General features: G+C 36.5%; 1 protein-coding gene across 2 annotated transcripts in view; it reads right to left on the bottom strand.

Annotated features, from left to right (window-relative positions):
- Positions 1-8277: 8277 nt before the first annotated feature.
- The window catches only part of conu (Rho GTPase-activating protein conundrum), a 222351-nt gene continuing 205452 nt past the window's right edge, over positions 8278-25176 (bottom strand). For both annotated transcript variants that reach the window (XM_073957072.1, XM_073957074.1), the window contains 7 exons: positions 21652-21822; positions 21443-21531; positions 15398-15676; positions 15085-15337; positions 14550-14894; positions 13958-14476; positions 8278-10182 (listed from right to left, as the gene is read on the bottom strand). In XM_073957072.1, coding sequence (XP_073813173.1) covers positions 9925-10182; positions 13958-14476; positions 14550-14894; positions 15085-15337; positions 15398-15676; positions 21443-21531; positions 21652-21822 — 1914 coding nt within the window. In that variant the 3' untranslated portion in view covers positions 8278-9924. The remainder of the gene's footprint in view (positions 10183-13957; positions 14477-14549; positions 14895-15084; positions 15338-15397; positions 15677-21442; positions 21532-21651; positions 21823-25176) is intronic.

Genomic DNA, 25176 nt, shown 5'->3' with positions numbered 1-25176 from the left:
AGTGGTGTAGGGTATAAAAATGGTATATCAGAACAATAGCAGTTTTTTTTATAATTTTTCAAACTTTTTTGACGTCTCTAGGGGGGGGGGGGGCAGCTGCCCCCCTGCCCGTAGCTGGCTACGTCCATGCACAACACATTCGGGTATGTTTTGAGACACACTTCATTCACCTCTCACTTCACGACTCAAACATTTTGTTCGCCCCCATTTACTCCTATTTTTTGCTAATTTCCTGGGGCAAAACTCACTAGGGTATTTAAAAAGAAGATTACTAGGGTCCGTGCATAAAATATTCGAAAAACAAACGTAAATGGTGTGAAAAAAATGCTTGAAGTGAGAGGTGAAGTGTGTCTTAGAACATACCCGATTATCGTATGTCAAACTGTGCTGAGTACGTTTAGGTTAAAAACCTATGTTGAATAGTATTGTAGTAACTTGCATTCTTAAAACCCTCAATACCTCTTCTATGGGGGGTTTATTAAAACATGCATCCATACCCACAATTCTCTGTAGGCATGTTTAATACCCATATTGAATACTAAATACCAAATTGCAGTTATATCAGTCGAAAAATGTGACCTTTCTATAGGGGCTATACCAAACCGTGGTCCTATACTGACAATTCTTTTGCAGGAATGCTGTATATCCCCAACGAAGACAATAAACCGGATTTTACATATTCCTGTATAATAATGCGGCTAAGACTTTGAAAACATTAGAAATCGGGCGGTACCGTTCTATGGTGCCTATATGAAAACGTGGAGCTTATACCGACAAAACAGACCAAATATCAGTCATTTCGGTAAGATAACATGGCTAAAAACTTCAGAATACCGAAAATCGGGAGGTGGACCTGTCAAATTTCTGGGGGAAAGTTTTGTGCCCAAAGATGACTATATCGTGACTATACGTGGACCTGAGCTGACAAATTTATGTGGGAAGGAAGACTAAATACCAAATTTCAGCCATTTTGCTGCCATTAAGAAAATTTGGCTAACGCCTTGAAAATAACGAAAATCGGAGGGTACCATTCCATGGGCGCTACATTAAAACGTGGGCCTATAGCCACAAATTCAGCGCTACCAAAGAAGACAATTCGGTGTTATAATGAAGCTAAAACTTTGAAAATACCAAAAATCGGAGGTACCGTTCTATGGAAATATATCAAAACGTGAACCTATAGCAATTTATTTCTGGGTGTAAGGTTTAATGCTCGTAGCGCAGACTAAATAACAATTTTAAGCCAATTCGTGTGCTAATGGAGCTGAAACCTTAAAATACCTAAAATGGGGGCTATGTCAAAACGTGTATGTAGTTAAAGCATTTTCAGAAATTTATGGTCATTTTTGGACGTGTGAACTTGCCGACAAAATATGGATTTGAATTAATGATCACAATTCCATCCAGATATTGTACGCACCAGTATTTTCAGTTGGTCACCGTATAATTTAAGATAGACTTCCCTTGAAAAACATAATATCTCTACAGTCAGGACCACAAGGAGTATCTTCGGTAACAATTTTCTTCGAACAGAGCATAAACTGCACTTAAACAACAGTGTTGAACCTTTGTGAGGGAGTTACTTTAAAGACCGCATTGATACGACGCATTTTCGAGCTTAAACTATGTTTGGACAAAGTATTACTAAATCCAAAGTTTGGAACAAATCACTTACTCTGTTTCTAAATACCAAGCGGGGCCGTGATTGGAAGTCAGAAGTTGCCCATTAACACATCCACGATTGGGCTCCAGAATTGGTCTATTAACAAACCCACGTTTTGTCTCTAGAATTTTTATTGTTTGTTTTGTTTTAGTTGAAGATTCAATCATATGATTTCTTAAGTCTGGAGTATTCCCCCATTGGCTTAACTTCATCATTACCTTTCTATACAGAGAGTAATGTTTACAAAATGCACCGACAGCCTGCAAAATTTACTGATCGCTACCAATATCATGATTTCATCCCGGCGAAAGGAATTATCAATTTGCTTTTTCAGTTTTTGAAATTATGATTTTTCTAGTGAAAACCTGAACTCTTTAAGCATCGAGTATTCTCATGTTAATTAGAATAATGCTCACTTTCCGGCTTTCACAAAAAAAAAAAAAAAAAAAAAAAAACACCAGAACCAAATTTGCAAGCTGACAGCACGATTCAACTAAGAAATCATCGATTTCTGTGAGTTGAAGCAACATCAACACAGTTACCGTGAGTATGTTGTTGGAATTTAAAATTTCCCTTTTGCTAAAACAAAACAAACAAAAAACACTAATAACAGTACTAGTAAAAGTTATATAAGTCTACGACAAAGTTTACATCATTGTTAAATAACAAATTCTCACAAACATAAACTTTCAAAATTTTGGTCATTGTCTTTTATTGTGTACTATTGAGTCGGTTTGAATGTGTTCGTTACACTTTGCAAGAACCTCAACACTGCAAGGTAAATTAAGTTCAAGACAAGTAAAAAGATATCAGTCGGCTTTGCCGACAGAGATATATCCTCAACCTATGTGAATTGAAACTTTCATCTATTAACAATATCGAATGGAATACCGGCTACGCAACCGAAATAATTTTATATTAGCGGGTTTTCAGATGTATGAAATTGCCGGCAAAAATATATTTGTATTATAACTCAAAAGCGTTGCGGAAGAGGTACCTGAAGAAATGCATCTGCATAGTCCATTTTCAAAGTGGATCTTATTTTGGAAGTCATTTATTTTCTTTCCCTGTATAACTTGGAGGTTTTGGACCACTACGTCAGGAAGCATGGACTTGCCAACGAAAAACATAATATTGCTGTAAACAGGACCTCAAGGAATAACATCGATATACATTTCCAAAAGATTTTCGATCATACTCTAAGCTCCACTTAAACAAAAATATTAAACCAGCTTTATCTCAGATTTGTTGTTTTCAAAATTTAAAAACAAGTTTTTAAAGTGGGTGTAGTTAAATTGATTTACTTTAGGGAAGGGCAGAGAAGACTAGTTTCGTCCAACGCCACTTGGACTCATAAGTTCCCTTAGTTCTTTTTATTGAAACAAAGAACTCTTCCCTATTTTATGACGACTCGAGCTCAAGAATAAATGTGACCGACGAATTCGTTTAAATGCGAATTCAATTGCATATGCGACTACGAGAGATTTTGAATGTTTCTGTTGAATTCGCATTTAAACGAATTCGTCGGTCACATTTATTCTTGAAATTACGTCACAATTATCAAAACAAATATAAAGGATAGTACAACAAATACAACAGATAGCAAACTACGCTATAATTGCATGATTATGGCAAAACAAATGAAAACAAAAGCCTTTTTTAAATACGTTATATCTTTAAAACTGGGTGACGTAGGGGATGGAAGATTCGTAGTTAGTCGGAGACTAAAACATCTTGTATCCAGCTTCACCCCAGTGAATGAAAGACTTGCTGCAATTCAAATAAAAGCTAAATTCTTCAACATCAGCTTTATTTGCGCTCATGCTCCCACTGAAGAAAAGGACGAACAGACCAAAGATATATTTTACGAGCGCTTGGAAGAAACATATGACCGTTGCCCTACCCATGACATTAAAATCTTTCTAGGTGATTTTAATGTCAAAATTGGAAAGGATAATATCTTTGGGCCAACAGTCGGGAAATTCAGTCTCCACAGTGAAACATCTGACAATGGTATGAGGCTGATAGACTTTGCAGCTGAAAAAACAAGGTAGTTAGCAGTACCAGATTTAATAATCTCGATATTCATAAGGGCACCTGGCTGTCTCCAGATCAGAAAACAAGAAATCAAATTGATCATGTTGTGATAGATGGAAGACATTCATCGAGCGTGTTGGATGTACGATCGTTCCGAGGCGCAAACATTGATTCGGACCACTACCTTGTTGCAGCAAAGGTACGCACCCGCTTAAACGTAGCAAACAAAGTACGAACACACACAACACGAAAGTTAGACATCGGTAGCACTCCTCATCCCGATAACATATCAGCGCAATGGCAAAGCATTGCCCACACGTGTCGTGCTGCCACCGAAGAGAAAAATGCGGCATATAGGGCTACTTTACAATCCGTAGCAACGCGTAGCGCACGAGAGAGATACAGTGAGAAAAGGAGAGAGGAGAAACGTCTTTTCCGCAGAAAAAAAGAGAGAGATGGAAAAGCGGGAGTGTGAAAAATCGAGATGTACAGGAGCCAGAATGAAGTCAGAAAATTCTACCAAATCAAACTGATAGCTTTGGTACAGCCACATCCTCCTGTAGAGACCCGCAAGGTAATTTGGTAACTGATACAGATAGTGTACTCAGGATATGGAAAGAACATTTTTCAACTCTGTTGGTATCCAATAGATCGAGATGTACAGGAGCCAGAATGAAGTCAGAAAATTCTACCAAATCAAACTGATAGCTTTGGTACAGCCACATCCTCCTGTAGAGACCCGCAAGGTAATTTGGTAACTGATACAGATAGTGTACTCAGGATATGGAAAGAACATTTTTCAACTCTGTTGGTATCCAATAGCAGCGAAGACGACGAAGATACCACAGTCCCAATCCCAGAAGATGGTATTGAATGTATACCGCCCAGCCAAGATGAGGTAAAGACTGCAATAAATCGGCTGAAGAATAATAAGGCAGCAGGGGCCGATGGCTTACCAGCCGAGCTGTTCAAAACCGGAGGCGACACGCTGATAAGGTGTATTCATCAGCTAGTTAGCACCATCTGGCAGGAAGAACGAGTACCCGACGATTGGAACCTGAGTATCCTGTGCCCCTTCCACAAGAAGGGAGATAAGACTGTATGCTCTAACTATAGGGGCATAAGTCTACTCCCTATTGCCTACAAGATCGTGTCAGGGATATTGTGCGAACGACTAAAGCCTATGGTCAACGAGATAATTGGACCATACCAATGCGGCTTTAGACCTGGCAAGTCCACCATTGACCAGATATTTACCCTGCGGCAAATCCTGGAGAAGACCCAAGAGATGCAGATCGACACTTACCACCTTTTTGTCGATTATAAAACAGCCTTCTACAGCCCCCTACGTTCAAAGGTATTCCAAGCCATGTCTGAATTTGGTATCCCCGCAAAGCTCATCCGGCTTTGTAAAATGACTTTAACTGACACGAGGTCCTAAGTTAAAATAGGAAAGAACCTCTCCGAAGAGTTTGGTACCAAAAGAGGTTTCAGACAAGGAGACAGCCTTTCGTGTGATCTCTTCAACATCCTGCTGGAAAAGGTTATACGAGAGGCAAACGTCAAAAGAAATGGCACAATCTACACCAATAGCCACATGTTACTTGCTTATGCTGATGATATAGACATCATGGGCCGATCAGTAAAAGAAGTTACTGATACCTTTATAAAGGTCGAAGGAGAATCTGCTAAAGTGGGTCTGGCGGTAAACGGTGAGAAGACCAAGATGATGGTGTCGACGCGCAATGCGTCCATTGAGCTCGGACCGACTGTGGAAGTTGGTTCCTATAATATTGAGGTAGTAAAAGACTTTGTCTACCTCGGCACCTCCGTAAACACAACAAACGACATCAGTTGTGAAATAAAAAGAAGAATTGTATTGGCTAACAGATGCTACTTTGGTTTAAGTAAGCAGTTTAAAAACAAAGCCACATCTCGTCAAACAAAAATAACGCTCTGCAAAACACTGATACTACTCGTGCTGATGTATGGCTCCGAAGCCTGGGTACTTGAGCAAGCAGACATGCTTGGTGTGTTTGAGAGAAAAATTCTTCGAAAGATTTACCGACCAATCTGCGTTGACGGTGAATATCGACGTCGCATGAACCACGAACTGTATCTGCTATACAACGACATCAATATTGTTAAACGTATCGAGATGCAGCGATTGCCTTGGCTAGGCCATATCATAAGAATGAGCGATGATGAACCCGCTAAAAAGGCGTATAAATACGGACCGCTTGGCGGTGCACGCAGAATTGGCAGGCCAAGGAATAGATGGCGCAAACAAGTTGATGATGAGATGAAAAGGCGCGGTATCCCAGAGTGGGAAGCAACAAATACTGATATCGCCAAAGCATTTGATAAAGTCTCACATGTGATTTTATTATCTAAATTGGAACAAATAGGTTTGCATTCTAATTTTTTACAATGGATTGCTTCATATCTGCATAATAGACTATGCAAAGTAAGAGTAGAGGAATTTGTGTCTGAGTCTTACTTTCAAACTTCTGGGGTACCACAGGGCAGTATACTGGGGCCACTACTTTTTAATTTATTTATTAATGGCATATCTTTGTGCTTTTCCAAGGCAAAGTTCCTTCTCTATGCCGATGATTTGAAGTTATTTTATAAAATTGAGTCTCTGCGTGATGCGATCGACTTGCAGAAAGATCTAGATAATGTTCTACAATGGTGTATTGATAATAATCTTGCATTCAATTTATCTAAATGTTTTCATGTTTCATATTATAGATTACTTAATCCCATTCAGACCTCTTTCAAAATTGGTCACATTATACTAAATAAAGTAACTTCAATTCACGATCTCGGGGTAATTTTTGATTACTCCTTGACTTTTGTTCCTCACATGGATTTTATTATTCCACAAGCCTACAAAGTCCTCACATTCATCAAGAGAAATTGTTTAGAGTTTTCTGATCCCAATACTATTAAATTGATTTATACTGCCTTTGTAAGATCAAAGCTAGACGATGCATCCATTATTTGGGACCCTTATAGTTTATCCCAAATTAGTCGTGTTGAGTGAATTCAAAGACGATTTATGAAATTTGCTCTAAAACCAATTTCGTTTTTTGAACTTCCACCATATCAATCAAGATGTTTGCTACTAGGATTACAGAGCTTGGAATGTCGTAGAAAATTCCAATCCTCTGTATTCATATATGATTTGATTAATGACAATGTTGATTCACCTGATTTACTGTCCTTAATTCCGTTTTCTGCTCCCTCAAGGAGATTACGATTTAATGATTTGTTTAATATTTTTTTTACATCGGACTAATTATGCATGTAATGGGCCTTTGACGCGTACACTCAGAAATCTTAACTTAATAAATCTCAACTTTCAAAAAGATCAGAAGCCATGCATTGACTTTAGTGCTTCTAAAGAATCGTTTAAATGTTTAATTTATTATGCTTTTACATAAACTTTAATATTTAAAATTTATTTATTTTTGAATTGTTATCTTAGTCTGCAAGGAATTGTAATTCCATTGACTGAAATAAATGAAATGAAATGAAATAGAGAGGAATGGAGACCTTGTCTTAGTTCGGCCTATGGAACAAATGTTCTGTAATGGGCCAGCTAAGTAAGTAAGTATATCTCCAAAACTTCTGAATCAATATTCATGTAATTTTCAGGTGATGTACAGGAATGTTTCCCGATGAAAATTAGCCATATATTTTGTTGAAAATTAATGGTGGTTGTGACTCTGACCCTAGGCACTTATTTCTGGCCCTAAGAGCCGACCATGCACACTTTTTTAAATATGGTATATCTCCAAAACTTCTGAACCGATTTCCATGTCATTTTCAGATCATGTACAGGGGTGACCACTGGTGGAAATATGCTATATATTTTGTTGAATTTCGGAGGAGAGATTTACCCCTGTGCCCTATCTTTTAAATGCGCTAAATATGTATGTAAAACTTCGTCGTTTCTCCCGATCCTGGGTACATATTTTAGCCATAAGTTACAAATCAATGAAGCTTTGCATAACGAAGCTTTGGTCTTATTGGAAAGCAAGTGTTTAGATTAGAAGGCAACATATCGACAGCTATAGCTTCATCAGGTATATAAGACAAATTCTAAGAAGGTGGAAGGACAATATTAGGACAATATTATTATTGGAGGGCAATATTAAGGGGTCGATTATGGATAGCAACTAAACTGTAGTTGTGTTGCCAGAAGAGAAATTCATGCAATTAAAATGAGTAAAATGACTGAAATTTTTGTCAAATTCAATCAATATCAGTGTTCTGAACATTCAGCTATAAATTTAATTGTAAAAATATAAATTTTAATTCGGAAATAGAAAATTATATTACTAAATTTGCTGTGGGCAACGCAACTGGAGTTGGGTTGCTATCCAAAATCGACCCCTAAGTGGAAGTTTTACGCGATTATTAGTATATTTTGCCACATTTTAAACTATTTTCTTATACTTTATGCAAATATGACAAAAATATATCTAAAATCACCCAAAGATATTAAATTTTTTCTCATTGCAATGAGCTCATCAATTTCTCCCCAGAAAAAAAAAACAACAAAAATAATTATAAAAAATATCATATAATTTTTTTATTGGTTTAATATTCCTGATGTACACAAAGACACAATTACTAGATGTACACACTTTATACTTGTTGTTATGTTAAGTTTTTTTTCGTATCATTATTAAAATATGTATAACTAAGCAAAAATTATAACTCTTGAATTTTCTCTTATTAAAAATATATCGTTGCCATAGAATTAGCAAAAATCTTACGAAACTTATAAAAAAAACACTAAATAAAAATTACAGCTAACAGAAAATATATAACGCAAGCGTTTATAATTCTATTTATATAATACAAATACACAGACAACTTATTCATCTATGAAGAATAGTAAATTATTAAAAATTAAACGAAACAAAATTTCGAATATATTTTTCTTTTTAACGAACGCCTACAAAACAGCGTTCAAATTGCAACTTTGAAGAGGGATGATTTAAGCTAAAATGTAAAAGTAAAATGTGTTTTTTAAACTAAAAAAGAATAAAATTTTGATCGTATCTTTGTGTGAAGATGGGGATGAATGAAATGCGAAAAATAAAAAATTATGCAAAATTTAAACAAATGAAAATTAAAAAAGAAATAAAACAAAAATGCAAATATAACCTATACCACTACATCTGCCTTGTTTAGAAAGAAATTGTAACATTATTTAAAAGAAACAAAACTTAAAAATATTAAGATCAAGAGTCTGTATTATAGATTTGAAATTTGTCTATAATTTTGTATATATTTTTTATATGTTTATTTTATTTATTTTTTTTAATCTAAAACAAAGGCCTTGTTGTGGTTTAGACTATAATTCAATGAAAATAATATAAATCAAAAAAAGTTGATATAATCAATTAAAGCCAATCGAACATGTGAAATGTTTGAAAATAAAATAGCAGAGCTTAAATCAATTAAGTTGAATACACTCTACCATCAAAGTGTGACTAACATTTCTTACAAATTATGCAAATAAAGCTAAGGGTGAATTGCAAATAAAATTAATTAGAAAATGACATAGAATGCCTTTCTTAAAAAGAAAAAAAAAATATTATAAAGCATCAACTTTGATGCAACATTTCATTTGTTCTAGAAAAGCATTTAACTTAAAAAGCTAAAACGAAAAGAAAAACAAATAAAACTTTAGAACTTAAACTAGCCATGATAAAATAATAATTAAAAGAATATATAATACACAAAACACTATGTTGCTATATCAATGAAGTTTATTTAATATTACTTATTATATGTATATAGAAAAAATGTAATATTATGATATTTGAGTTATTTAATTTTAATTTTCTTCGGTTATAACTCTAAAATAAAAACTATGCACACATATTTAATTTTTTTCATGCGAATTACAATTGTTTATATTTTTGTAATAAAATTTTTTGCGTAATTTCAAATGACATACATACATAATTTTTAATTGATTAGACACCTTTTTGTTTTCTGTTTTTGTTTTTCTATAATTTATTAATGTGAGTTTTGATCGCAAGTTAATTTGTAATAATATTTAATATTTTTTAATGGAAGAATTCTGACTCTTTGGTCCGTTTTTGTTTGTTTCTCTAGTTTAGACAACAACCATTTGACATAGATATGACCACATCAATTTGTTATGTTTGTTTTTGTTTTTTTTTTTTTTTTGTAATTTAAATAATTAAACGATGCACATGACTTGGATTAATTGACTGCTGACGTGTTACCATGCTACCATTCTCACCAATGGAGATGGTACTGGTATTATTGTGATGATGTATATTATTGTTATTGTTGTTGTTATTATTGTTATTATTACTACTATTGTTGTTGTTATTATTATTGTTATTATTATTATTACTGATGGGAGAACTGCTCACATGCAGCAGGGATGTGGTAGCCTTTACCCGCCGATGTAGACCACGTTTGCCCTAAAAAGAAAAAATAAACACAAATAAGAGTTAAAAATTATAAAAAAATACTGAAAATTAAAAAAATGATAAAAATAATATAATATTAACTAATAGTAGAAATTATAAGTTTGTAACAAGTGGGACAAGTGGAGACTTTTCTTCAAATCAATGAATGCACTGCGATAACATTTTTTTGTTCAATGGCACAAGACCTAGGTTTAATCGTAAGGTCACATCAGACAGATATTTGCTCCAGCAAATGCACTGTGAGCATAAATTTCAATGCAAACTGCATGGGCGTAGCCAGGAATGCTTTTGGTTGTTCTAATATTTATATTTTTTTCCATACTAATTAACTGTTTTGTGGGATCTAGGGGGCAGATGCCCCTCCCTATATATTCCAGGCTACGCCCATGGCATACTGCCTGTTGCTGGAGCAAATATTTGCGTAATGTGACCCTACCTTAAGACACTACTCGTAATGAGTACGAATTTGTATTTATATCCTTTTTCTGTGTTGGAAGCAGTACATCCCGCAATGCCTTCTCCGGATTCTCTTGGTCCGTGCCGGAATGGAGGAATAGCAAGAACAAATATGGATGTACTTGGTTTGTCACATCTCCAACCATGGAGTGGATCTCAGGTTGACCTGGATCAATTCATTTGAGGGACTATGTTGAAGCATGCTACATGAATACAGCCAACAGTGAATCGTCATGCCCTGCAGTGCACAACAGCAGTAAAACACACACTGAATTAACGCCAACCGTTGCTGTTCCAATCCCAGAAATGTGTCCTTTTTGCAATTTAATTGGAATATACTCGAATAATACCGAGGAAATAGTGGATTCTATGAGTCGGCAGAACCTCACGGGCGTGTTGGTGCAGTAAACCAAGCTCAAGAACGACTGGAGTTTACAGCGTTCTGATGGTTACAAAGTACTGAGGAAAGATGGTTTTCTTATTGTACCAGTGAGTTACCTGTGCCGAACTATTTGGAGTTCAAGTGGTAGTAGTTTTTATACTACGAAGCCTGATCGGAGGCTGTATTCTGGTATCATGGGTGTCAGGAGCTCCTAAGTGCGTAAAATCTAGCCAGGTAGTTTGCAAAAGGCCCCAGTTGGGAGCATCACGATGGTTGAGGTTTAAACCCAAATCGTGGGTAGAGTTTCGGCTCGAATGTGGAGTTGCATTATCAACCGGGTGCCTGACCCAGGCTGGAGTGTTAGATATGCTACCCACATAGGAACAAATTGGTACGCACACTTCGGTGTTGGGGGCGCATTGTTACCGTCCGGTGTAGAGAGCACCGTGGGGTTAGACCGGAGGTTAGGTACCCACGTTAATCCCGACCAGTATCTGTACCAGTCCGTTCAATGTATGGGGGTAGCAGTTAAGAGCAGTTATAGGCCAATGAGCGCATCATATTAGCTGAGAGTGTCACAGAGTCGTGACACCGAATCTGACACATAATGTCGCCTGACAACCCATTATCTTCCCATAATGTTCTCCATCAGCAGATCGCCCGATTTCATCACCTCTAAACGCCGCACATTCATCAATCATGGGAAAGCTATTTGGCCTCGTTTCTGAGTGTTTACTGATAACCGCTTCAGAGATCTGCCGAACCCCTCTGATGTTCGGGTAGCAGAGAGAATGTTCCGTGACATTACTACTCTTGCAGCCGCTCGCTATATACCTGGTGATTGAATAACCAAATTTCCCAACAGAGGCGACGGGATTAACGAATGAGTGTGATGAGCTTCGTCGGGCCAAACCCCAGAATCAGGCAGCTGACACTGGAAGTTAACAGGTTGGTCAGTGTGCTCAAGCGAAACAAGTGGTTACATCATCTGAAGAGTTAAACATTGCAGCCGGAATAAGTGAATTGCTGACAACGGTTAAGTCACTCTCGAACCCTGGAAAGAAGAACGATAGGACCTGAGCAACCCGGGAGTGACAGGGCGAAGAGAAGAGTACAACGTCGCATTTGATGTCAGGTTTGACGCCGTTACTTAGACTGATCTCATAGGGAGCGTGAGTTATTTTAATTGGAAGTTTTTCGAGCACCCCGAGATTGACAGGGATAAGAGAAGGGTACTACGTTGCATTTGATCTTGAGTTTGAGAAGATCTGCGCGGTTTGTCGTATAGATGATATTGCGAATGTCATGACAGGGCTACGAGAAGACTACAACGTTGCATTAGATCTCGATCTCACGTTGTTTTAATCCATAGTTTGTCGAAAATCCCTGGAATAACATGGCAAAGAAAAGAGTACTACGTCGCATTAGATCTCTTCCTACCGATGAGTTACCACCACATCATCCAAAGCGTTAGGCCATGATAGAATCTCCATCATAAAGCTGAAGCAGCACAATGAGCAGCCGATAGTTGAGTATCTCACCAAAGTTCTAAACATGTCGCTAGCCACCAAAATCGTGCCCGAAGTCTAGAAAATTGGCAGGGTGGTCCGGCTACTGAAGCCAGACAAGGATGCCAACAAAGGTGAATTGTACAGACCGATTTCGCTTTTGTCGTTCTTAGCAAGAACTCTTGAGATTTTACTCCTCTCCAGCGTCAAAAATAACTATCCATTTGCCGGTCATTAACATAGATTCCGTCCGCAGCACAGCACACCATCTTCACACATATAAGTCGAGGACTCAATCAGAGCAAGCCGTGCGAAAGAACATTGGGTAGCGCTCGACTTATCACAAGACTTCGATACTGTCAAACACTCTACGCTGTTTTAGGAGATTGAGCAGACTACCCTACCCTCCGGCCAATCTTGAAACCTCGTAAGTTTAATTCAGTAACAAGAAGTTCAAGCCCATAAAGTGAAAAAGAGAGTTCCCCAAGGTGGGGTAATATCTCCGGAACTGTTTTACCTCAACCTCTCCAGACGAATTCCGACCACTAACTACAGCAAGATTCTAGTGTTCAAATTCGATAGCATGTTCACGTCGTCCGCGCATGCCACAGCTATCTAGAGATGTAGGAACAAGGTCCCTAGCCGAAAGTACTTAAGGAACAGATAAAAAACCTTGTTAACCACATATAACGCGATAGGTCGGTCTATGGTACACTATGCGGCGCCAGTGTGGTCGGCAAATATAAGTGCACTCGATGGAAAAAGATTCAAGCCTGTGAGAATGCTGTCCTGCGCACTGATGCCTACATTGGACCATCAACATGAAGAGACAAGTATTCTTCCAGTACAACAACGCAATGGCATGCTCTCGTTGCAGTACTTTATCGGGTGTTACCGTGAGATCCATTCTAATCAAAATATGGTTGATAGGGCCAAAAAAAGTGGAAAAACGTCACAAGAGAGATCCGCTAGATCAGCAAACCTATCCAGCGAGTTTGAATAGCATTCACATAGATGCAGTCCCAGATGCCCTAAACTACTACAGTGTTAAAGTGGTCCTCGGAGAACATCGCCCATCTATCGCAGCTGAGGAGCGTCAGCTGCCACGGCAAACCAGAGTGGTCTTTGGCTCAACTACGTTCGGGATGGTGCAGCCATTTAAATTCCTATACGGCAAGGATTGATGACACCGTGCAAAACATCTGTCCAGTATGCTGCTGTTTATTTTTAAGGGTAAGTTGTTGAATTTATGAGATTGAAGGGCACGTTCATTCAAATAGTTCAAAATTCGATGCGATACTTTTTTAAAGCTCTGACATAAATCGGTTCGACAATTCATCTGAAGTATTGCCTTCATAAATGAATCAGCTAAACTACCTATTTATTTCGAATATTTTTCTTAATATCTGTTCAATCTTACCTGTCTCTTATTCGATGCTTTGGATTCTTCTATCAGATTATTTGGCACTTGAAACAGTGATTCACCGCGTGTTATCAACACATTTGTCAGCCGGCAGCATTGTGCTGCCATTTTCACCTGATCCTCTATGCTATTCTTATCGATGGGATGAACAAAACGTGGCGGAAAGAATGATGGAGCAATTATCGTTGCCACATTATGTAAATTCATTTTGTTCATTTCTTTTTGATCGATCACATAGTTTAAGAAACGCAACAAACTTCGCAGGGTATTGCGATTTTCATGTGGCAACATTTGGCAAATAATGGCCAATGCTTTGGCTTGATCTGTGGGCGGGAGAGCATGACACTGATAGAATAACTGGATGAGTTCATTGGTGAGCAGGGGTTGTGGTAATTCACGTAACCAACGTTTGAGCAAAGCACTCAAATCATGGACACTAGCTGAGCTCAATAATTGTTGGAATTTTTTTGGTTTTTGATAGAAACTCGATTCAAGTTCTTGATAAAGTAATTCAGTCTGAAAAAAAACGAAAAAAGAGAAATGCCATTAAATTCAATTAGCCTTTAGCTCCATTGTCTATAAAAATTACCTTTTGTTTATGTCCAGCGACACGTAGAATACCTTCTTCACGGGCACCGCGTTTACTCAATTCATCCAATAATCCCTCTAAAAATAAAGGCACCAATGTTGAATCTGTACCGCTTATCTGTTGATCGCGGCGTATCAGAGCATTCAAAGAGACACCAAATAGTTTGCCTTCTTCTTTGCGGCGGCGCTTAACAGGTTTCCGTTTATCCAATTGGACGTGATTACGATCGAATATGGAAGCCAATTCCAACCAGAATAAAGGTTGTAAACGCTTCAATTCGGTTTCGTTTATTGTATCAATGTCGGAGTAAAATTCCAATGATAAATCACTGCTATCGACAGTATCCTGGAAAAAAGGGTGTAAGGATTAGAAGATGCATAGATTGGCTAGGGTATATTTCTTGAGTCGATTTGAAAATTAAATCAAAAGGTTTTTTGTCTCTTCCGAACTAGAAACGCTAGAATTCTGTTAGAAATACAGCATAGCTGTTTTTTGTTTTAATTTTCTTATCGTATACTCTTTCCATTCAACTTACCACTCCATCTTGACTAGAGGTCTCACGGCACATACTCTCAAAGCTAATACCATCACGCGATGACGGTGAATTCTGTACACTCTGGGGAGGTGTATCCAAATGGATTTTATTCAATATCTTTTGGGGTGATGATTCAGGAGATGATGAATTCGATAACCTTTGATGATTCGAAAGGCATTCATCACTAGAATCACTTGAAGATGTATTATTATCACTTTGCGAGTCTTGGGTCATCATTTCACCACGGGCACGTCTATAAAATACGGAGAGTATTAGTTATTATTTCTTTTCACATCTACTTGATAATACTTACCCCACTGAACATGATGGATCTGAACCGGAACGATTACGATTTCTTGGTATGTGTATGGTACCAATGCGAGAAAATCCCAATAGTTCAATACCCTCAGCCGAATACATGGGAATATCACAGCGCACATGATTACCACGAAATATATCTGTAGAACCTTTAAGGGGAGCACTTGGTGTACGGCGTAATCTTTGTTTTAGATTTTTACCCAAAAATGTTGGTGAATGACCATTTCCTGTGTCTGTGGTGGTGTTGTGATCAAAAATGCTCACAAAACTTGGTCTAAATAAGTTGGAAAAAGAAAGGAACATTTTTAATAAAAAATAATAGTAGATAAAAAATAAAATGAAATAAAAAATATTGGAATAAAAATAAAATATTTGTCATTGCACAGTGGATTGGTTGGGAAATAAAAAAGGAAAATAGTCCATATTAACATTAGACTATTTTCCTTGCGGCAATTATCAGTTTGTAGGTGAGATAGGGTGTTGAGAGGCAAAGGGTTACCATATGCCGCACCTCTCTCTCCATCAAACTGACAATTGCCGCAAGAAAAATTGCCTAATATAAATATGGACATACCAAATTAAGATCTGAGATCAAGTTTTGCGATTTTGTATATGGGAACACACTCACACTCATTAAGATCTGAGATCAAGTTTTGCGATTTTGTATATGGGAACACACTCATTGTTAACCTATAGTAAGAGAGCTGTATGCTGCACACTTTTAGACAAAAACTTCAACCATGTTTCTATCTATGTTTATAATTTTTTTAGGTGATGAGTGACCCACCAATCAACTGGAGCAGGGATCATGCAATTATGCATGCTGGTATACTGACTTTAAACGGGATATCTGCTGCATATTTCTAGGTAAAGACTTCTTGCATGGCTAATCTCTATATGTTTATATAATTCTTTGGTGAACACATTCACTGTTGGCCTGATAGTAAGAGGGATTTGTGGTGCATACTTCTAGGCAAAAACTTTATAAAATTCTTAGGTGATGAGTGACCCAACAAACAACTGGGGCAGAAATCATGCAATTATGCATGCTGGCATCCTGACTTAAAAAAAGGATAGCTGCTACATACTTCTAGGTATAGACTTCTTACGTGCATAATCTCTCTATGTTTATATAATTCTTTGGCGATGAGAGGCTTACTCATTATCGTACAAAATGACTGATCAGGATTATGTGAAAGAATTTGATATCACAATTCATTATTTGTCTTCTTCGCACCTTCATATGGACCCTAAACTATAAATTAAGCTTCAATGGGCGTTCTTAGATTTTCCCATCGCTACCGACTGACTTCCCTCCGACTTTTGTTCGATAGTTTCGCATTGTAAGATATTATTTAGTTTATTTTAAAATTGAAGCTTCAGCAATAGACGCTTACACGGATCTTATCATAATGTGAATCACAGTGGGAACACACTCATTGTTAAACTGACAGTAATGAGGATATGTGCTGCATACTTCTAGGCAAAACTTCATATATGATTAATCTGTCTATGTTTATAACCCTGCGTTTACAAATGCCAGCATTGGCAAGACAATAGCAAAAATACAAACCTTTTTCACAAATACATTTATAAATTTTTAAATATGTATAGAGAAAAATGTGAATGTATTGGTGAAAATGGTTTGTAACTTTGCTATTGTCTTGCCAATACTGTCTGTGTGTAAACGCCTAGTAAAACTCGTAAGTGATGAGTGACACACTCATTCCCAAGCAAAACAACTGAAGTTAGAATAATGAGATTAGTTCGTACATGAAGATAAGCAGACAATGAAAGGCACATGTGTCGCATACTTCTAGCCAAAGATTTCTTAAACAACTTATCTCTCTATGATTATAGAATTCTTAGGTTATGAGTGACTCACTTATTAGGGTCTTCAATTATAAAGGTTTTTGTCTTCAATTCGAAGTCTTTTAAGCCTTTAATACGAAGAATTTTAGGCCTTCAATTCGAAGATGTTTAGGTCGTTTTGGGAAGATTTTTAATCTTCAGCTGCCCTTCTGGTATTCCTCCCACTTTTAGGCATAAACATCCTAGCCTTCAGTGAAAAGAAAAACCTAAGGAACGAAGGATTTTTTTAAGAAGATTTTTGGTCATCAGCTGGTCTACTGACATTCTAGGAATAGGCTTTTGTTTTTCAACGATTTTTGATTGTAATTTTTTTTCTATGGGTTTGGGTCTTCTATTAGAATGAATTATGTCTTCAATGTGTGGGAAGATTTTTCGTCTTCAGCTTCTTTTAGCAAAAACTTCTTCTCCGTTAGTGTAAAGTATTTGGTCTACTGATATTCTAGGAAAAGGCTTTTGTTTTTCAACGTATGCTGCATACTTCTAGGAAGATACTTCTTTGCCTTCTAGGTTATTGGAGTTTGTTTTTGCCACAGAAATATGTATTACCCTAAGTCGATGAGCCACACTAATGTTCTTCTAAGATAAGATCTTTGGGTTTTCAATAGGAAGACTTTTAGACTTTTTATACCCTCAGCCTTTAGGCTAAGGAGGGTATATACACTTTGATACGATGAAAATGTGCCTCATCGAAATAATGGCTTTAGACGCCAAGTGTGTTTGGACCAAATGTGTTTCAGACAATTTTGAGTCGATCTAGCCATGTCCGTCCGTCTGTCTGTCTGTCCTGCTGGCTGGAGCGCACGATAACTCTCGAACGGATGAACCGATTCGTTTCAAATTTTGGCTTTCATAATATTTTGTCCAAACTTAGTTTAAGTTCGAAGATGAGCTACATCGGTCAACTCCTTCCGGTACCTCCCCCACAAAAGTTCGAAAATGTTCGGAAAGTTTGTGCGCACGATAACTTTTGAAGGGAGTGAACGATTTGGTCCATACTTTGTATAGCGTAAACTTTCTACCAGAGTAATATGAAGTTTCAATATGGTCTCAATAGGTCCACTTCTTCGGGTACCTCCCACACAAAATTTCGGAAAAGTTCTGTTTAGGGTCATCTCTCGAATCGCTTTGATTTTTGTTTTAGCAGCTTGTATTCACTGCACTCCATACGACAGTACAAGTTTCATCAGGGGCAAGTCCATACTTCCTGAGAAAATAGCCTGAAAGTTGCAAAAAACCCCTATGACACCGTGTAAGGTGGTTGGAGCGCAAAATAACTCTCGTACGGATCTGCCGATTCGGTCCAAAATATGGCCTTATTTTGTCCAAACATAGTTTAAGTTTGAAGATAAGCCATATCGGTCCACTCCTTCGGGTACCTCCCCCACAAAAGTTCAAAAATGTTCGGAAAAATTGTTCGTACGGTAACACTTGAAGGGAGTGGCCGAATTGGTCTATACTTTACACATCCTAATATATCTACCAGATATAGATCAGGTTCAAATATGGACTATACTTGTTCACTCCATCCGGTACGTCCCACCCAAAATTTCGGATAAGTTCACTTTAAGACCTGATATCGAATCACTTTGTTTTTTGTTGAAGCAACTTGTATTCGCTGCCTCATTTACGATGGTAAAAGTTTTTTTAGGGGCAAGTCCATACTTCTTGAGCAAACAACCCGAAGAGTGTAAAAACCCCCTATGGCACCATATGTTGTGGCTGGAGATCCACGTCCACAACGGTCAATGTCGATCCATTCCTTTTAGTATCTCCTCCGCAAAACTTTTGATATTTAATCCTAATCAACATTTTTGTCGGTTCAAACGCCCAAAATTGTTAAAACCCCCTAAATACATACGTATTTTGGGAAAACAAATTGTTTCAAAATACACAGGCTGAGGGTATATCTCTGTCGGCAAAGCCGACTGATACTTTTTTACTTGTTTTTCTATAGGAAGACTTTTTAGACTTTTGTTCAATTAGAAAACTTCTATGTTTTTTATCCTTCAGTTTTGTAATTTTACAACAACAACTACTATATAAAATTTCACTCACTATTTTCCATGTTTATTTTATTTTATTCTATTTTTTTTTTTTTTTTATTGTCCTCCACATTTTTTCATTATTCAATTTAGGCCTAATTGTGACTTCATTCTTTATTACTCATTCTACTCTCTCGTATTTATTACCTCTGTCCATACATCCGTCTGTTTGTATGTGTATTTGCGAATCGACTGTCAATTCGCTTGACAATGGTCAAGATCCTAGACTGGGGATGCTAGAACAGTCTTTGCATCAGCGAACCAGTAAAATACGGGAGAGTAGCGGTAAGGTTATTTTCGCTGATTAAAAATTTTGAATTGTATTGAACATTTTTATTAAGCATTTCCTTTATTTGAATCAATTTTACAACAACAACTACAACCATTGCCATTGTTGTAGTTTTATTTTCTCCCGCATTTGTTTTGATTATTCAGCTTGAGCCTAAATGTGACGTCATTCATTATTAGCTCTTATACTCTTTCTTATTTATTACCTCTGCCTCATTTCTTGTTTACATTCATCAGTCTGTTTGTATGGGTGTGCATGTGTATTTGCGAACCGATTGTCATTTCGCTTGACCAATGTAGAACATCCTAGACTGAGGATGCTAGAATAGTCTATGCATTAGCGAACGAGTATAAGTACAAGAGAGTAGCAGATGGATTAATGAGTTGTTAATCAGACCTCGAAGTAAAACCGTCAGCTAAGTAAAGTAATGCTGTGCACTTAGCAGAGCTAAGCAGGGTGCTTAATAAAGTAAAGTCGTGAAATAACGCCAATAAAGCACTGTAGAATGCAAATCTAAAAAAAGTCTCGTTTTGTTTAGTACAAATCGTATCGGGAAATTAAACAACGTCTACATGGGATAAAGTTAAATCTAATTCCGCAACAATAAGGAGACTTTTGTGTGTCTGTGATGTTTTTATCTTCAATTGAAAAATGAGTGATTGCCCTATGAAAAGTGAAACTTCATGACTTTGAACTTTCAGGAAAAGACTATAATGGGACCTTTTAGCGTTCTCTTGGAATACTTCTCGCGAGAAAAATGTTTTATATTTTATTATTAAACGACCATCTTGGTGATTTGTAATTTCTGAGGAGACCATTAGGTCTTTTATGGTAACTCAAGGGACTCTTCTACATAAAAATGGACTTTGGTTTCTAAGAGAATAGCTTTAGGTTATTCTATTTCAGATATTTTTCCTTGGTATTCTATGATGTTTAATGACATGACGTCTTCTATGGGAATACCTATTGGTCTTCCATGATATTACGCTTTGTTATTAAGCCCACATTTTGGACTCAATGAGGTGATCTTTGATCTCCTACAGAAGAAAGATTGTTTAGCTTCCTATAAAACATGCCCATGGAATTATTTGTTGTTCTACTTGTGGTAAAACGTTTCAATATTTTACTACCTCTTGGTCTTCTATGAGGATATCTTGGTTTTCTATGAAGTGATAAGTCAGTCTTCAAGAGACATATTCTGGAGAACATTGTAGTCTTCTAGGATATGTTTTTTGGGATACCTATGAACACGCTCTTCGGACTTTAATGAGAAAACCTTCTAATCATTCATAAGGCAACCTATTAGTCTCTATAGAATATTTTCTTGGTGCCTCAAGTCAATAACTGTAATATGAAATTCGAGCCAGAATACCACCCCTACACTCTTCCATAGGAAACATCCGGTTGGTTCCCATTTAAATTAAATATCATGTTCATGATGCATACTATTAGGCTCTAATTAAATCTTTCGATTAAGAGGTGCTAATATATTCTTACGTGGCTCTGCAATAGAATACTTAGTTCACCAAATTATAATATTTATATTTACTCTCCCAAATTAAACACACATTTTTAATCGGGTGTTGCAGACTTTTAGGCGATGTATATATGTTTTTAATTTCGAATTATACAATCACAGCCTACCCATGGGGCATATGCATTGGACATTCCATCGAATCGAGTTACTCTCCCAAAAAAACACCCATTATAAACCAAAAAGCATTTCTTTCGTCTCTTAGCTTGGTAAAGTAGAATTTCCTACCAATTTGTCCCCTGTGTTCGATGCATACTTTTAGGCAACCAAATTAAAAATATAAAAATAACACTTTCTACTTACATGGATGTATTTCCCCACACTTCGTCGCCCGGTATCGAATCCAATGAATCAGGTGTAGCGCTACGTGATCTGGTACCAGTACTTGATTCCTGAAAAATTTACAAATTCAACATTAATAAATATTCTTGCGACACCAAAATATAAAATATTTCATTACTACAACAACTACAATCATCAGCAACAACGACAACAACAACAGGAAAACTTACATCAAAGTCTCGAAAAACATCTCTGATATCGGGTTTACGTTTCTGGCGATTCTTGGTACGACCTCGTACCGTTTGATTGAGTGTACGAACTCTTTGTTTGATGGCATCGGCATGAGGTTTGGACAAGGACGCTAAAATCGGTTCCAATTCAGAGGTTCTCAATTCAAGACCCTACAAAATGGTTAGCCAAAGAATAGAAAATAAGAAAGAAGAATTGTTAGAATACGGCTAAAAGTAAAACAAATGTTGTTAGGAAAATAGGAAATATTAGTAAATCTTACAAAACCACAATACACCATAAATTTCCATAGATTTTCTGGTAGAAAGACCATTATTTTGTTTCTCCCTCTCGCACTCTTTTACTCTCCTTCTCTTTTCTCTCTCTCCTCTCGTGATCTTGTGTAATTAACTATAAATGATCTTGCAATCTTTTCTTAAACTGCAGTTAATGTTGCTTCACCTTAGAGAGTCATTGAAAATTTTTTTTTTGCTTTCTTTGCATGCCAACCTAAACTGGTGAACTAACCCCGCTATGGCCAATTTACAACTGTCATTTACTTCCAAGTGATTGAAATTGTTTGGCTATTATTTTACATTATTTCATTTAATTTTATTGCGAGTCATGTCATTATGTTTCATTTTCAATTCCTTTGACCACCAGTGGCCAATGGCCTGCACGCCAAGCCAAGTTTGCCGTTCATCATAATTGTGCAATTTGTATTGAAAACCATTTGAACTTGCCAATGAGTAGCGCGCCAGGCGACTGGCTGGAATTGTGACTCAATGTTACAAATTCGAACGTTTGTTCGTTCATATATCGAATATCGTACATTTAATGTGAAATCTCTAATTCGTCAAAATTGTTGTTGTACCTACTGATGTTTTTCTAACTGGATCAATGCAAAAATATTTATTTTATCAATATTAATAAACAATACCAATAAATATGTATGTACCGGTGTTGCTATTGTTGTTGTCACACACAGCAATTTGAGCATTTACACAAAGTGTCAATTTTTAATTAAAAAAAATTGCCAAGTGTTTGCCATCGTTTCGTTTATTGTATGTAGTCCAACACTTTACCACTGGAAAGCCAAGATATAATCGGTGCAAATTGTGATAACGCCTAGCGTTTTATTGTAAAATTAATTAAAAAATAAATCGTTGTGGTTATGGATATAAGTATAAAGTGAGTTGTGTGTATATAGCGGATATATAATGGAATGGTAGATAACATTAATAATCGGAGCTGCAACTGATTGTAATATACAAAAAAGTATTGACCGTATATCAGAATTTTGTTCATAAAGAAAATGTATATTTGTATGAAATTTGAAAACACTTATTTCAAAAATTGTTTTTTGTGAGAAAAAAAGTTAGTAAACGCTTTGTGTAATTCACTAAGGGACTAGTCCAGAAGAGGAATTAAATTCGATTTTTTCAGTTGAATAAAGTGAAGGACTACTGAAGTTGGATTGAGTGAACTATTGGGAAAAGAGAAAATCTCTGCTCCCATATGAAATGTACGGTGTCAGAAGTAAAAGAACGCTTTTCGAGTAAAAAGTGGTAAAACTTCAAGATTCTTGCACGTAAAGGAACAGAGCTATAGTGTAGTTCCCGAACGAACTAGTTCAAATGAGTGATTCACAATAAAACACATCGTTAAGTTGGTTTCTTTGATTCACTATCTTGAAAAATTAACGGATTACTGATTTCATAAAATCATCACAGGAAACGTTTTAGTTTTGGGTGCAAAAATCCAATGCCGTTGCGAATTAATTTGGTTAAAATCCAGTGTATATATCAATCAATCAATTCTAGTTCCATTCGTAGAATAATTCCCTTGAACTATTTATCCTTTATTATTTTTATTTATTGATTTTCTGCTAATTAACTTTGTTTCGTCGTTCATATATCATTCTAGTTCCATGAATCGTTGCCTGTAGTTCGTATTACACCCGAAGAACGGATGAGTTGAATTTTCGTATTATGCGCGTAATGGTGAAAAATATTAGTGACAATTTACAAAATTGATTTAAAATATTTGGAGGCAAAACAAAAAATTATCTACCCATTCTTCCCTCAACAGATGTATTTTTAATGCAATGCAAAAACTTTTTAGTGTATCAATAATTATTAAAACAGGCAACATCATCCTGCTTGCATGACATTCACTTTATAACTAAACTGAAAAATCAAAAAATCTCTTCTCTTTGTTATGCTCATCGTTTGCATTCGGGTCGTGTGTGCGTAAATCAGGGATGCACAAAGAGAATCGGACACATTTTCTCTTAAATATTTCACACAGCATTTTTGTTGGCTTTTCTTAACTTTTTAATTGTATTCCAAAATAGTAAAAGTTGCATATTGTTTAAAAATATTTATAAAACAATGTGTATATTATGGCTGAGATTAAGAGTAAACGACGCTAGAGTACTGTTTTGTTCACCATTGGCGTAAATCAATGCTGCTCAAAACGGAGAAATTTTCCCATCAATTCTCTTTCGGTTTTTGTTGAAACACAATTAATGAAATATTGGTTGAATTTTTTTCTATTTCTCTAATTTTTTTAATCTAGGGAGGTGTTTTTGAGGACAGATAAGATTAAAAATTAATTAAACATCGAAAGAAACTTTCAAAAATCGCTTTTTCATAATTTCTCTTAAATTGTATCTTGTTCTTTGTGAGCAGCCCTGGCGCAAATTGCCGAAAAATGTCGCTATCAATGTGCTATAAGCTGCTAACAGTTGAGTGTGTATTCTAATATTTGTCACCTGTTGCACATTGCAGAACAGCACTAAGGATATGGATTTAGTTCAAATAGTTCCTAAAGTGGAATATCTTCATTGAACTATACAGTGTGTTAGAGAAAGACACAACTCTAAATTGAATACTAACACATATTTCCAGACAATTACAGACATCTAATCAACTTAACTGGAGCGACGTACCATGGAGGGTGATGTGATTTCATTACTATATGTTTCCATCGGTCCACTTCTTCGAGTACCTCCCACAAAAGCTAAACAATTTCCGCTAAAAATTTTGAAGAGACCAACCGATTTAGTCCAATCTTGAACATTGTAATATTTCTTCCAGACATATGTATGTAAGGTTTGAAAGGTCTACTCCTTCGGGTACCTATTACATACATTTCAAAATATTTTGGCAAAAATGAAGTTTAAGAGCATGTCTTGTATCGTTATGGCATTTCTTTGAGGTAGGTTGTACTCGCGGACAGTACAATTTTGATTGGGGGCAAGTCTGAGATAAAGGCGCAACTTAAATGACTGGTTATCACGATAACTTACGAATTGTGTAGCCGATTTGGCCGAATTTCTTCCAAACGTACAACAAGTTTTAAGATCTATATCGGTCAAAACCTTCGTGTACCTCGCACACAATAGTTACACATTTTCTTTTAAATGTACTTTAAGTACTGTTCGAGAATCGATTTGAAACAAAGGTGATTCTTATGGTCCCGGCAGCGTTATTATATTTTTCGTGGACAAGTCAATGCTTTCT

Source organism: Musca autumnalis, unplaced genomic scaffold (genome assembly GCF_047663935.1).
Source record: "Musca autumnalis isolate F117 unplaced genomic scaffold, ASM4766393v1 scaffold_5, whole genome shotgun sequence".
In the NCBI taxonomy this organism is placed as follows: domain Eukaryota; kingdom Metazoa; phylum Arthropoda; class Insecta; order Diptera; family Muscidae; genus Musca; species Musca autumnalis.
The sequence above is the reverse complement of the archived record's forward strand: the minus strand, read 5'-3'. Positions and strand labels throughout refer to the sequence as shown.